A 13,503-nucleotide genomic window follows, 5' to 3' on the forward strand; every position below is an offset into this window, starting at 1 on the left:
GACAATAAATGTCAGTAAAAGGAGAAATGACTACTTCCAGTTTAGAGTGAAGAAAATCCACTACTTTTTTGGCTTTGTACTGAATCATATACATACATAAAGCTTTAAGAAGGTGATAGGTAGTGATCACATCTCAGTTAAGCCCTTTAAGTACCCTCTCTGGGAAAAAAAAAAGCTCTGATACTATGCATCACCATGTAACATGAATAAGATAGCACTGGGGGAGCAAAGGCAAACTTGCACACATCTGAATTTCTCAGCTCAGGACACACCACCAGACATTGGTTTTCAGAGCAATTTCTGGTTGTTTGCAAAAGTAGTGTCCTTTTGCATCTGTTATGGAGATGGATAAGAGTCAGTTTACCTGCCTTCACCTAGATGAAATATCATCACTTTGGCATGGATTAAGTATTCATGATCCTGTATTGAAAGGGTCAGGGAGCAAATAAAGCCACTCAAATGACTTTCCCATGATTCCTTCAAATTTGCAATGACCTTTTAAATCCCTATTTTTGTTTAAAAGGAGTTTGAATTCTTATGTACTTAACAGTGTCAAAAGCTTAATTTCGGCCACTTTACTCCATTTTGTATTCATGAATTTGACTCCAGCAATATTCATTATGAATGCAAACTACTTTTAAGCTATTCTTTAGAGAAGACCCTAGATATAGAGGTAAGCATTTAGAATTGCAGAATAAGTTAGGTTGCAAGGAACAGAGGAAATCATTAGGTCCAATCTCTCTCTCCCCCAGCAGGACTAATGACTGTGGTGGATAGTAGACTATTCATTTACGCATTGATTGCACTGGGGGGATAATTAAGTTCTGTAAAGCTGTCTTATCATAGTGCCTCTGAAATACCTGACAAAAAAGTAAACTTAGTTTTATAGACTTTATCAAGTAACAGAATTGAACTACTCATGTTTAAATAGGAAATCCACTAGTTCAGTCAATTCTTGTGTTCACTACCATCAAGGTTTTCTGCTTCCTCATGATACAGACAAATCATCGGAGATCTCCATACAGTAGGATTGACATAACTTTCTTAAGGTAAGCTTCCAGTAGAAAATAATTTTCTGTTTGTATCACTGTAAAAAAATAATACTTAAGACTACTATAACAATTGCCTGACACATTTAACAGAACAACACACTCTCTGTTTTAGCTGGTGCTACTTGCTTATACCACCCTTTTATGCAATATTTCTTTCTTACTCTGAAGGATAATCTATGCATTTTTCCCCAGATATTCCACTAATAAAATTGCAGCTTATTTTGGTAAGAAGAATATCACATCTTTCCAGAGCTTATTTGGAGCTTGGCTGCCCTCTCATATTAGAGCAAAAGCATCCCTTTAAACTTGGCTAAGTAACTTGTATTTTTCTGGAGCTCATGAGAAAGTGAAAGCAATTATGGAAAACTGCTGAAGGACCTGATCAAGAACACTACTGCAAAGGCTCTGGAGATGTTTAGTGACTCTATTCAACAAAAGCAGCTCCTGGTGAACTTTTACAACTGAGCTCTGCTTAAGGAAAAATCATGTACAGCCTGACTTTGTCAAATGGATTGTGACAGGCTCACCATGCAATGACATTTTTTCATGATACTCTTGTAATACAGCTGACACCACCTCTAAACAGCTGAACTTTCAATTTTAAGAATTCGTACTTGAACTGCAACTCACTACTGAGTCGGAAGAACAATGAGAAGTCAACCTTGTTGAGGTCAATCACCTTTGAAGTCACTTGCTTTCTATGAATTTTTGTTTCCTGAATCTGACCTGTATGGCCTGCTCTAGAGCATGACCTCTCTGTTAAGGCAGACAGAAGAACATGGGAGAACTTAAGTAGATCTTACTTCATTTGAAACAAATTCTGCTAGGTCCAGAAAACAGAATAAAGCAACTAATTTGACAATTAAATAGTTACATTTGTCTTAAAAAGTTACACTCCAAAATTCTTGATAAAAGTACACAGAACGCATTTTTATAGTATAAGTTTTGAGGCCAGAATTACGACTTGTGAACAATCGCAGTTTACATTGTTAGCCAACAGAGTAATTCAAACAACTAATTTATAACCAGTCAGACAAACAAGGTGGGAGTGGGCTGTGGAAGTGGGAAGAGAGAAGGAAGAAGGGGATTACAAAGCAAGTTAAATGAATATTTCTTATTGCAGAAGACAAAATATTTTACAAGCCTATATATGCTATGCTTCTCAAAGTGTACCACAGAAATTGTTAAATATAGCTGTCTTTCATGTTAACTTCTAGACAGTGTTCCCAAGAAACTACACAGCAGTTGGTTTAAAAGAGGCAAAGATTATTGCTAGGCAATAATACTACACACTCATATGACGCTGAATATCTGGACAGGAGGACTGTTCTATCATATACATATTGTACTTTTATAAATTTGATTAAGTGATCGTTGGGTTATAAAAAGTGCCAGTGAAGTTGCAGTCACCATGGTAGTTTCACAGTTGCCGTTGGCAGAAGCAAGTTCATATACCTCAGGTAATTACAGATATATTTTTTGCAGACAGTACAAAAAATAGCATACCCAAGGTAGAGAAAATGGACTTGAAATTGATAAAACGTAAGTAATTGATGATAAAAGAGACAAACAGAAGTACAAGCCTATCAAAGTGAAACATTAGTCTTTACCACAACCTCGAGACCAAGTGTCCATACGTGCTCCATTTGCTCTCTTTGTTAAACCTCCCTCTGTTTTTCTCTCTCCTTCTTAGCAACATAATCATTTATTCCATGTATATGATTAAGAAAGAACACATATAACCTACAATTTACTTAACTGAAGAGAAAGCAAAAGAAATCAGTCAACATGAACCTTCAAATGGATCATCAAGCAGCATCTATAAAGCATCCCCTCTAGTTTAACACCTGAAATCTTTAGCAATGATATGGAAGGAAATAAAAAGAACCTATTGCCACAAGACTTGTGGATGACTACCAAGGATGGCTGATCACCCAGACTTCCAGAATAGCGCAAGATATATAGCACAGAACAGTCTAGATCACGCCTGGATAGTACACAGCAGGTCCATATATATAAGCAGCATGCCTTTTAATATCCAGCAATAGAAAGGTATCTGGCACACAAATAAGAAAAGTATGCTACATTAGACAACAGAGTAGTGTCTCAGGTGTGGAGGTGGCAGAGCAGAATAAAAAAAAAGTGATCACAGGATGAGTCTGCAGGATGTCACTACAGGGAGAACCACTACGGATGACAAGCTTATTAGCACTGCTCTGTGACTGTGCTTAGGTGGCCATATGGTTTAAGAACCACAACTGGCTTATAGCCAAAGTGTTTGGAGAGTGGGCCAAGAGAAGCTTTTATTGGTTTAGTCCAGGATTTTAGACACGGATTATATTTTTGCCAAGAGTCTGAAATAGCCACGATGCTAGAATCAAGGCATGTCAGTGCACTTAATAGCTTACAACTTTCCCCCCACCCCTTGTGTATCAAGTTTAAGGTTTGGTTCTCAAGAGCATGGACATTCTTCACAATCCAATAGACATATGCATTTATATGCATACATATTTGTGAAAACAGATGAAGATCTGTGATCTGCAAGCATATCATACAGAACGTTACGTGGAGAAAAGTTTCATATGTGTCATAATGCACAGTCCATAACAGGATGAAAGCCAGGCCCCTTACTCTTCTTCAATTCAGCTGCTTTTCTTTTTCTGACTGTGTCATATTCTGACTGGAAGGAAACTGTGACAAAGCATAATAAAAAATGGAAAATAAGGGAAGATGAACATCGAAGTGGCCTCAGGTCATGTTAACTCCTTCACTTGCAACCGTCCAACAAGTGTCATAAACTAGGATTTCTTGATCTTGCATGACTGTAGAAGAGGAGTAGGATGTCAGGGTTTTTCTGGGAAAAGTTATGGGTTTGTGTTTCTGATGTGAAGCATGACAATTACTAAGGATATGCATATTTGTAATTTTTTTAGTGATGGAAATTCAGAACATACATAACATACAATAATACATCCCTTGAAAAAAGAGTGCAAATGCTCAAAAAAGTTTCCTCTATTATTGTCAGAGGAACTGTTTTTTAAGGCTACCTCATATTACTGTGGAATAGAAAAGGAGAGTTTTAAACTTAGCTGTATCTGAATTGCACTCAGCCCCACCCTTACCTTCTTAGACTCTTCAATATTTTCAGCCAGGGAGGCTGAAACTTGTCTTGTCACCTTCCAATTACTGTAAGTTGAAAACACTCAATCAAAGCAGATATATTGCATGAAACCCTCCTCCAGTTTGTCATCTCAGACTCAAAATTCCAGCCAAAAATGCAGAAATATAATTGGTCACACTGTTTTCTTAATCTGGCCATTAAGAACAATTCAGATTTTCTCAATGTGGGGAATTCAGAGGGAGTAAGACCAGCTACTTTGTAACATTAAATATGCAAATTAAAAATATCAATCAAGCATCCAGTTTTTCAGCTTTACATGCATATATACTGTACAGTAATGACCAAAATACAGTACAGAATGACCTGAGTTGGAAGGGATCCATAAGGATCATGGAATCCAACTCCTACCCCTGCATAGGACAGCCCCAACATTCACACCATGTGTATGAGTGCATTGTCCAAATGCTCCCTGAATATTGTCAGGCTTGGTGCTGTGACTACTTCCCTGGGGAGCCTGCTCCAGTGCTCCACCACCCTCTGAGTGAAGAATCTTTTCCTCACATCCAGCCTAAACCTCCCCTGGCACATCTTCCTGCCATTCCCATGGGTCCTATCATTGGTGTCTTCCAGCACCTCTTTGTCCTCCTACTCCTCCCTACTTTCTAAGGAAGCTACAGACTGCAATTAGGTCCCCCCTCACTCTCCTCTACTCCAGGCTGAACAGGCTTTAGCTGCTCCTCATATGACTACCCCTCTAGATCCTTCACGAATTTTGTGGCCCTCCTTTGGACACTCTCCAGTAGCTTCATAGCCTTTTTATACTGCAGCACCCAAAACTGCACACAGAAATCAAGGCTGGGCCACACCAATGCAGAGCAGAGTAGGACAATCGCCTCCCTCAACCGGTTAGGAATGCTGTGCTTGATGCACCCCAGGAGATGGTTGGACTTCTCGGCTGCCAGGGCATGCTGTTGGCTCATGTTCAACTTGCCATCAACCAGAACCTCCAGATCCCTTTCTCCAGGGCTTCTCTCGAGCCTATCACTCCCTAGTCTGTATGCATACGCAGGCTTGCCATGTCCCAGGTGCAAAACCAGGCACTTGCCCTTCTTAAACTTCATATGGTTGGCGAGTTCCCAGCTCTCCCATTTGTCTAGATCCCTCTGCAGGGCCTCTCTGCCCTCAAGACTCTCATCAGCTAACTCTGTTATTAACCTTCAAGACCTGCATCCAGATCATTTATGAAGGTGTTATAGAGTACTGGGCCTAAGATGGATCCCTGCAGAACTCCACTAGTGACTGGTTGCCAGCCTGATGTAACCCCATTCACTATGACCCTTTGACTTAACCCATCAGCCCATTATTCACTCACTGCATTATGTCTTTATCCAGCTGGATGCTGGATCCTTGTTCAAGAGGATACTGTGAGAGACTTTATCAAAGGCATTTCAAAAATCCAGAAAGATTATGTCAACTGGTTTTCCTTGGTCAGCTAGGTGACTAACTTTGTCATAGAGAGAAATAAATTTGTCAGGCAGGACCTTCTCTCTATAAATCCATGCTGGTTGGGACCAATGAAGGTTTTGTCTTTCAGTAGTTCTTCAGTAGCTCCCAGAACAATCTTCTGCATAATCTCACCAGGCATTGAAGTGAGTTTAACAGGTTTGTTACTGGAGTCATCCCTACTGCCATTCTTGAAGACTGGGACAACATTTACCAGCCTCCAGTCAACTTGTACCGCTCCAGATTTTGAAAAATTGAGAGAGGTAACCCTTTAAGAACCAGATCTTTAAGAACCCTTGGATGAATCCCATTAGGCCCCACTGATTTACAGGGATCCAGCTGGAGCAGCTCAGGGTTGATTGGGAGTTTATCATTTGCACAGTCTTGGTCCTCTAGCCCAGGGCTTTCAGGGGGCCTGAGCCCATCATCAGTATTGAAGACGGAGGCAAAAAAAGAACTCCAAACCATTAAATGTCTCTGCTTTGTCTGTATCTCTGTTTATGAGGTGTCCTTGCTCCTCAAGTAATGAGCCAACATTATTTATATATATACCACCTGTGCACCTGACCCTTTAACCAACTGTCCCATGCCTCAGAAATCCCTTGTAATTGCTTTAAGACTTCTCCTTGCTACCTCTTCCCTGCCTACGTGAAAAACCACTAGCAGGAACCAGTCTGAGGGCATTACCAGATTAGGGAGTTTTTTGATTATGTCTCTTACCCTGGCCCCAGGGATGCAGCAGAACTCCCTGTGGGTCGAGTTCAGTCAGCATATTGACCCTTAGTTCCCCTCAGAAGAGCATAACCTATGATAACTATCCTTCTTTTTGCCTTTACATGAGTGGTGGTGATACGGGGGATTGACTGCCTAGATGACCTCTTCATCCCAGAAGGATCTACACGCACATCATCAGCTGTAGGCCCATACAGTTCCATGGCCTCATACTTGTTGTGTACAGGCACCTGGGAAGGTGAGGCAGGCTGAGAATGAATTTGCCTGAGCCATAAGCAGTAACCATGTTTTATATCCTCCCCCATCTCCAGGGCTTCTTCCATCCACCTGATGGTGGGAGGAAGGTGGGGAGTCCTACAACCCGTGTGCCATAGTTGGCTGGTGCATCTCTCTCGGGGACTGCAGCACATGATTCCACCAGTTATTAATCTCAACGTATTCTAGAATACATATAGGTTTGACAGAATTAATGCTTTGATTAGAGCTCTAGCTTTCTTAGAGCATTGTTTCAAAAGCTGACTCAGATTTTAAAACAGTGATTTCCTTTATTTAAAGTTCACTGAAAAGGTTCCAATTCAATATCATTAGCAGTTTAAAGTGTCATGAGAGATTAATTACTAAAGCATGTTATGCCAAAACATGAAACTCTTCCTCAAGTACTGACAAGCCCCTAGCAATGCTAACACTTTTTATTTCAGTCACTATTATCAGCTGGTAATAGTGGGAAAAGAAACAGTTTCAGGCTTTTTACAGATCTAACTTTTCGTATGTTTAACATGAAACAATACTGTGATATTTCTAGAATCCTCTTCCAAATCTCTAGTATTTTATAGATCTGTGCATTTTTGAGCCAGCTCTGGCATCTTTGTATATAATACAGTTCAGTGTATTTTTCCTCCATTGCTCACCTCTTTGCTTTCCACAGAAGCCTTGGGCATCTACCACACTTCTGTTATCCATGCAGCTCACCTATACGTTTCATTATGAACCACCCTCCTTTCCTGGATAAAAATGCTGCCTATTGATTTGGTATTTCCATGCCTTACAATGGCTATTACTCCCCACAAAGAATAATAAATCTTTGTTCACCCCATCTATGCCACATTTTATAGGCATTATTATATATTATATATATATAAAATATATATTATACTGAAAAGTTTTCAATCTTTACCACTTCCTTTGAGTTCAAGTCTTCCAGTTCTGTGTATTACCTTAGAACTGTATCTCCCAGGCTGATACGTGCCAGTTTAGATTTATGTATGTAAGACCCTATTTGCTATTTTAAAGTGCAGTTATCATCTGTCAGGGAATCCTTCTGGGTTCATGGAATCAACTACAGTTTGCCATTCCTGTAGCGACCTTGAGCAACTTGCACTGCCAAACTCTGGTCACTTGATTTTCCAGCACTGTGATAAATTAATTTCAGAGCATGGCCACAGCAGTAATGGATTCCTGTAAGAAGCCAGTAATAACGCCCAAAAATGCTTTTTGGAAATCTAAAAAGACAAACTCCCATGTCTTCACATAGATCAACTACTTAGAAAAAACAGCAGTGCTCAGGATGACCTCCTCTCACAAATCCTGTGTTGAGCCATTCATCCACATATTTGCTAATACTATTCTTTAGAATCAAGTTTCTATTAGTTTACTTGGGAAAGATGTCAGGCTTACTTCCAAAATTAAGGCCACATAGTGAAATCCCAAAGTCCAAGAAATATAGCAGCAACAGTGAAGAGAAACAAGATAGAGGGGAGATGATGTTGAAGCCTTTCAATCTAAATGAACATATTGTTTAAATACATGTACAATTAGTTTTCTAGAGATATATTAATAAATTTACATTTTAAAAACACATGTTGTAAACTCCAAGACAGCTTTTGATATGAATTTTGGCAGGATCTAAAAACCTTTATAAACTCCAATATTCAATGTAAGAAACTACAAAAATCAGTTCAAAGTGGGAGGAACAGGATCCTACTAAATTATAGTATTTTGGCTTTGCAGATTGTGCATATTTATTAAATGCCTCCCTTTTTTCCCTCCAGAAAAGGTTCTTTTTCACTTGCAGAGACTAATTATACTATGCCCACGAGTTACAATGTTATTAAACTGGCAATAGTGAACATGAAATACAGTTACAGATAATTAGAAAGCCCTTTAATAACACTCACTTAAGTGCAGAAAACACTTCCAGAAAAAGCCCTCTGCTAGTGCAGCAATGCTAATTAGATTTACAATTAGTACAGAACGCTTAAAGAGGAATAGCTGCTGGGTTGGGGGGGAGGGGCGGGGCTGGTAGTGGTATGCTGTGAAAAAAAACTAGCAAAACTGTTATTTTGCAACTTCCACATTAGGAAGGTAGATGGATAAAAGTCTATTTTAGCAAATATTGTTAACTGTAATTTGAAACTTTGACGGTTAAAGTATTAAAATTTAACATCACTTACTGAGGGCTTACTTTTTACCAGGTACGGACAGAGAATAATTAGTACTCACAAGTCCTACCAGCATAGGAGACATGCCTTTTTTTGACGATGCACAGGTAGGGTGCAAACAGCTATTCTCATTTACTTGATTAGTCTAGAAATAGCTGTACAGTTCATGGAGTTAAACTAGTAAGAATGCTACAGAGACAGCAACTGATAACTTGTCCAATGGTTGTTATTCCAACTGAATTCTTTGCAGTTGAAATAAACTATAAAAACCCCACAACAATGTTAGTTATTTGCCAAGACAATGTGGTAAAAGCTCAAGCAGCGAGTAAAAAAAAAAAAATCAAAACATCATATGGATGTGCTGAGAATATTTTGCAATGGTCAGAGGCACGTACGTGGCTTTAACTTTAAACAAATATTACAGTTTACACGTTTGGGCATGGTTTAGTGTTTGATAGGAATGGTTGGACTTGATTATCCGGTGAGTCTCTTCCAACTTGGTTATTCTATGATTCTATGTTTCAGCTTTTCTCAAGAAGTTAATTCTTTTCAGTTTGCAATGTGAGAGGAAGAAATTTCTGCTGATGACATAAATCATCTATAGCCTACCAATCCAAAGCCTCCCTCAGCTTATCAAACACACCCTCCAGACATGCTGCTCACAGAATACCAGTAAGACCAAGTCCTTGTCTTCAAAAGCTTGTTGCATGGCCTGAATTTTAGACAAAAAAAAAAAAAAAGTGATTTCAAAGTTTGGCAAGAAGTTCTCAGCTACAGAAGTGCTCTACTACCCTTAATTTGTATGAGGTGCTAAAGCAGGATGCTTTTCCTTCCTCTGAGCTCAGAAACACCAGTCATCACTATCCTTTCTCCCATCGTCACCAATCTATTTTTCCCATTGTCAACCTACTGGCCATATTCCTTTCCCCCTAGCCTAACAATAGCGTCAATATAGTTGTCAAATTCACAGTGATGTTGCTTAACAGTCACATCTGTATCATATGCAATTACACTTCTTAAAAGCCTGTCTATTTTGTGTTTCAGAGAAATACATCATGATGGTTGTGTACTGCCTTCAATCTGTCTACAAAACGCCTTATTGTGCTAGCAAGGACTTTGAAAATGAATCTTAGAAGCAGTATAATTTGAAAGTAACTCTCCCCTTCTATGTCAGGAGAGCTATACTGTCTGTAACCCACCACACCTGTGACCTACAGCATTGCAACCTGCTGTTCCCCACAGTGAGGTGCAGTCTCCATCCCATAGAAGACAATACATGGAAGGTAATGCAGCTACACAATTTAATTCATAGGAGGGGAAGTGTTCAAAATTAAACAGCTGGCTACAGAAATATGCTTTATCTTACTGCCATCAAGACAATCAGAAACTTGTATTTGAGACATGGAAGCAAGAAGAAAAGATGATCATGGCAAATTGGAGGTAGTTAGGGTGGATGACAGTGAACTGAAGGTCTTGATTTCCAATGGCTGAGAGGAGATTCATGGGATAGAGCTTTTTTAAAGTAAAAACCAGAAATAAGTATAAGAAAACTTGTTTGACTTTGCATGAGAAAAAAAGATGTTTAAGGAAAAAAAAAAAAAGAAAAGAACGGGAGTAAAAAAGAAAGAAAAACAGATCATGATCATCCTTCTGTTCTATGAAGAAGGCAGCATTTGTTGAATTCAAACATGAAGGGTACAGATCAGATCTAATGAGCTGAGGACACTATTACAGAAACAAGGATTTGTTTCTAAAGAACTAAAGGAGATTATGGATTCAGGAAAGGGTACCTTATAAGACAGCACTGCTTGCAGATAGGCTGCTCTTTAGTATTCTATAAAGCAAATCAACAGAAAGATCTAATGCTTATTTTCATTTGCCACCAAGATCAATAAGAGTGAAGATGTTTCTAAGGAAATCTCTTCAGTAATAAGATCTTCTATTAGACAACCATGATGAGAAAGTGATCTGCATTTAGACTGACTCTGGCTCTTAGTCCTTTAAATGCAGCTTTATTTTCAAATTCAACACTTGTCCTGTTTCACACTGAACGGTGCCTGCAGTGACTTATTCTTATGCAACATCCACAGGACTCCTGCTTAAAAATTTCACAAGTCAATACATACATAGCTTTTTCTGTGAATCCTTGGAATACCATTAAGAACTCAAACCTCAAATTTTTATAGAGCTTCTGATTCCAAGTGAAACTACATTGTTTTAATTTTCAAGACATCAGGTGTGATTTTGTTGTCCTCCAAGAAAACAAAGAAAACAGTATTGGATTAAATTGTTCTTAAAATATGACAGAAAATTGCACAACTATCAATTATCTGACTTAAATAATTTTAGTTTACAAGAAAACAAAAGCCTGACTTAACCCTAAAGTTCACCTAAACTACTTCAGTTTCAAACACTCAATTAACGCTTAAAGTCCAATAACTAACAGGATGAGTGGATGAGTCACCACCCCCCAAGGCATTTAAAAGACAGGTGGATGAGGTGCTCAGGGACATGGTTTAGTGGTTGATAGGAATGGTTGGAGTCAACGATCCTGGAGCTCTTTACCAACCTATTGATTCTGTAATAACCTAGTAACATTTTTTATGTTATTCTGGGTAGATAAGCAGTGCAACAAGATCAATGTTCAAGTTGTATTTTCAAAATTATTTTTGTAATCACAACTGCTGCCTCTTAGCAACTTCCAAATATAGTTAAAGATTTGTTAAGTGCTCTATTTGGGCTGTTTTAGGAAATGTTTTCACTTCATCTATCTTTTCCAAACATTCAACAAAATAAATTCCTGTTGAAATCAAAATAACGTATTTATTTTGTCTCAGCTATAGAAATCAGTTAATTTTCCATCTTTCTGTTGAGAAAACAGAAGCTATTTTGAATACAAGAATTGCTGTCAAACAGTTTAATTCTTCAGTTTTCCGCAAAACTGAAGATGATGACAGTTCACAGGATTGCTTTCTCATGCTTCCTCAGAATGCTATTGCTCTTTAGCTGGTATTTATACAGCCCTATGCCCCATGTGGAGTTGAAAAAGTCCTTCTTCGTTACACTGGATTACTTTAGTGTGTCTGCCCTACTACAACTTTTCAGCCCTGTATTGGTTCTACACTGATAACTTCAGCATTATTTAAGCATCTCCTGTGTCGCATGTAGACGTGCAAATAACGGTTATTTTCATGAAAGAGAAAGCCTGATAAGGGAGGCTGATAACAGACTCCCTAACTGATATAGACTAATAAATTTTATTAAGGAATAAAAATAAATTCCCAAGAACCGTATCAGCTTCAGCTACCTTCATGTCTGTAGAGAGCATCTTTTGTTCCTTGTACAGGACTTATTTTCTCCCTTCTGCTTCCTGCTGACTAAATGTGGTGTCAGTGAGTTCCACTTCACAGGAAAAGCTTAAGGCATGGCAGCGTTTACTGCAACAAAGCTGCATCTTTAACATGCAGCAATGACACATTTCATTTATTCTCATTTAGAATGGAATCTGTTAAAAAAAAAAGTCATTAAAGGCATCACTTTCATTTACATTTTAAACATAATGTAAGGAAGAAATACCACACTGTATGAGGAAGAGTAGAAAGAACACATTTATCACCTTAAGGTTTTCAGCTGTTTTACTGTTTTATGCTAAAAACGCTAAGCAAAAAAATACACTCTACTCACCAAATAAATTGCTTGAATGTCCTTGCTTAGATATAGGTTTCAGTTCATTTAATCCCCATGCGTAACGCTTATAATTATTCCAGGCATGTTCCATCATCTGTAGGGAAACAAAAGCAGGATTATAATCCTGATGTAACAAGAACACACAGCAAACATTGACTTAGGAATAGTCTCCATATTAAACATATTTATCCCAATGATTAATTGAATTCAGGTTGCATGCACTAGAAATATGAAATACGTAATACAGAATTTAACAGTAGCAGTGCTTCTGGGTGGCAGTGGGATGGTTCCTGTAAGGATTCCATGGCTGTTCCATCCACCTCTACTGTTACCTGCATGCTTATGGTCAAGGCATGTCAAGAATTTTTAGAAAGGGAATTTTATTGTGTTAGATGTTAATTAAAGTAAGATTTTATTTCCCTTAAGCATACACATCTGAAACTGAGGGAAGTAACATTTTAAAAGATTTTCTCCTAAAGCAGGAATTTTTGATGTCAAAATTAAGCTCACAGTAGTTTTCAGATTCTGGCAAAGACTTTCTTGCATAAAACTAAGTGGTTCAAACTCAATACAGTTAATAACAGAAAAGGGAAACTAAAGTGGACAGGCAGAACACCCAGGAAAGGTTTTGAGGTTATGATATAACTTATGGACTATAAATGCTACTGTATCTATCTGTAGCCACTTTCACATGTCATTTAGCACAAACAGCCAAAAACTTTTACAACTAAACACATCACTACAAAAACATGTTTTGCATAAAGAGCTGCACCACATATAGATACTGGCTTGGGGAACACAGCAGCTCTGTGGTCAGAGAAGAGGAGGCTAATGTCAGCAGCGGGGCAGCAGGTTGACTCAAGAACACTTCACCACAATCAGCCAGACCTAGCCCAAACTGTCCCTTTTGGGGGTGGACGAGTTGCATGGCCAGGAGCCCACATGTCCCTCCTCAAACATGCAGCAAGTA

The 13,503-nt window shown here is 38.6% G+C and overlaps 1 protein-coding gene across 1 annotated transcript in view; it reads right to left on the minus strand.

Annotated features, from left to right (window-relative positions):
* MAN1A1 (mannosidase alpha class 1A member 1) overlaps positions 1–13,503 on the minus strand; it is a 157,751-nt gene that overhangs the window by 106,358 nt on the left and 37,890 nt on the right. Inside the window, exon 2 of the mRNA XM_069851778.1 lies at positions 12,531–12,627. Within this exon, the coding sequence (XP_069707879.1) occupies positions 12,531–12,627 (97 nt within the window). The remainder of the gene's footprint in view (positions 1–12,530; positions 12,628–13,503) is intronic.

The sequence above is a fragment of the Phaenicophaeus curvirostris genome, chromosome 2 (assembly GCF_032191515.1).
Source record: "Phaenicophaeus curvirostris isolate KB17595 chromosome 2, BPBGC_Pcur_1.0, whole genome shotgun sequence".
In the NCBI taxonomy this organism is placed as follows: domain Eukaryota; kingdom Metazoa; phylum Chordata; class Aves; order Cuculiformes; family Cuculidae; genus Phaenicophaeus; species Phaenicophaeus curvirostris.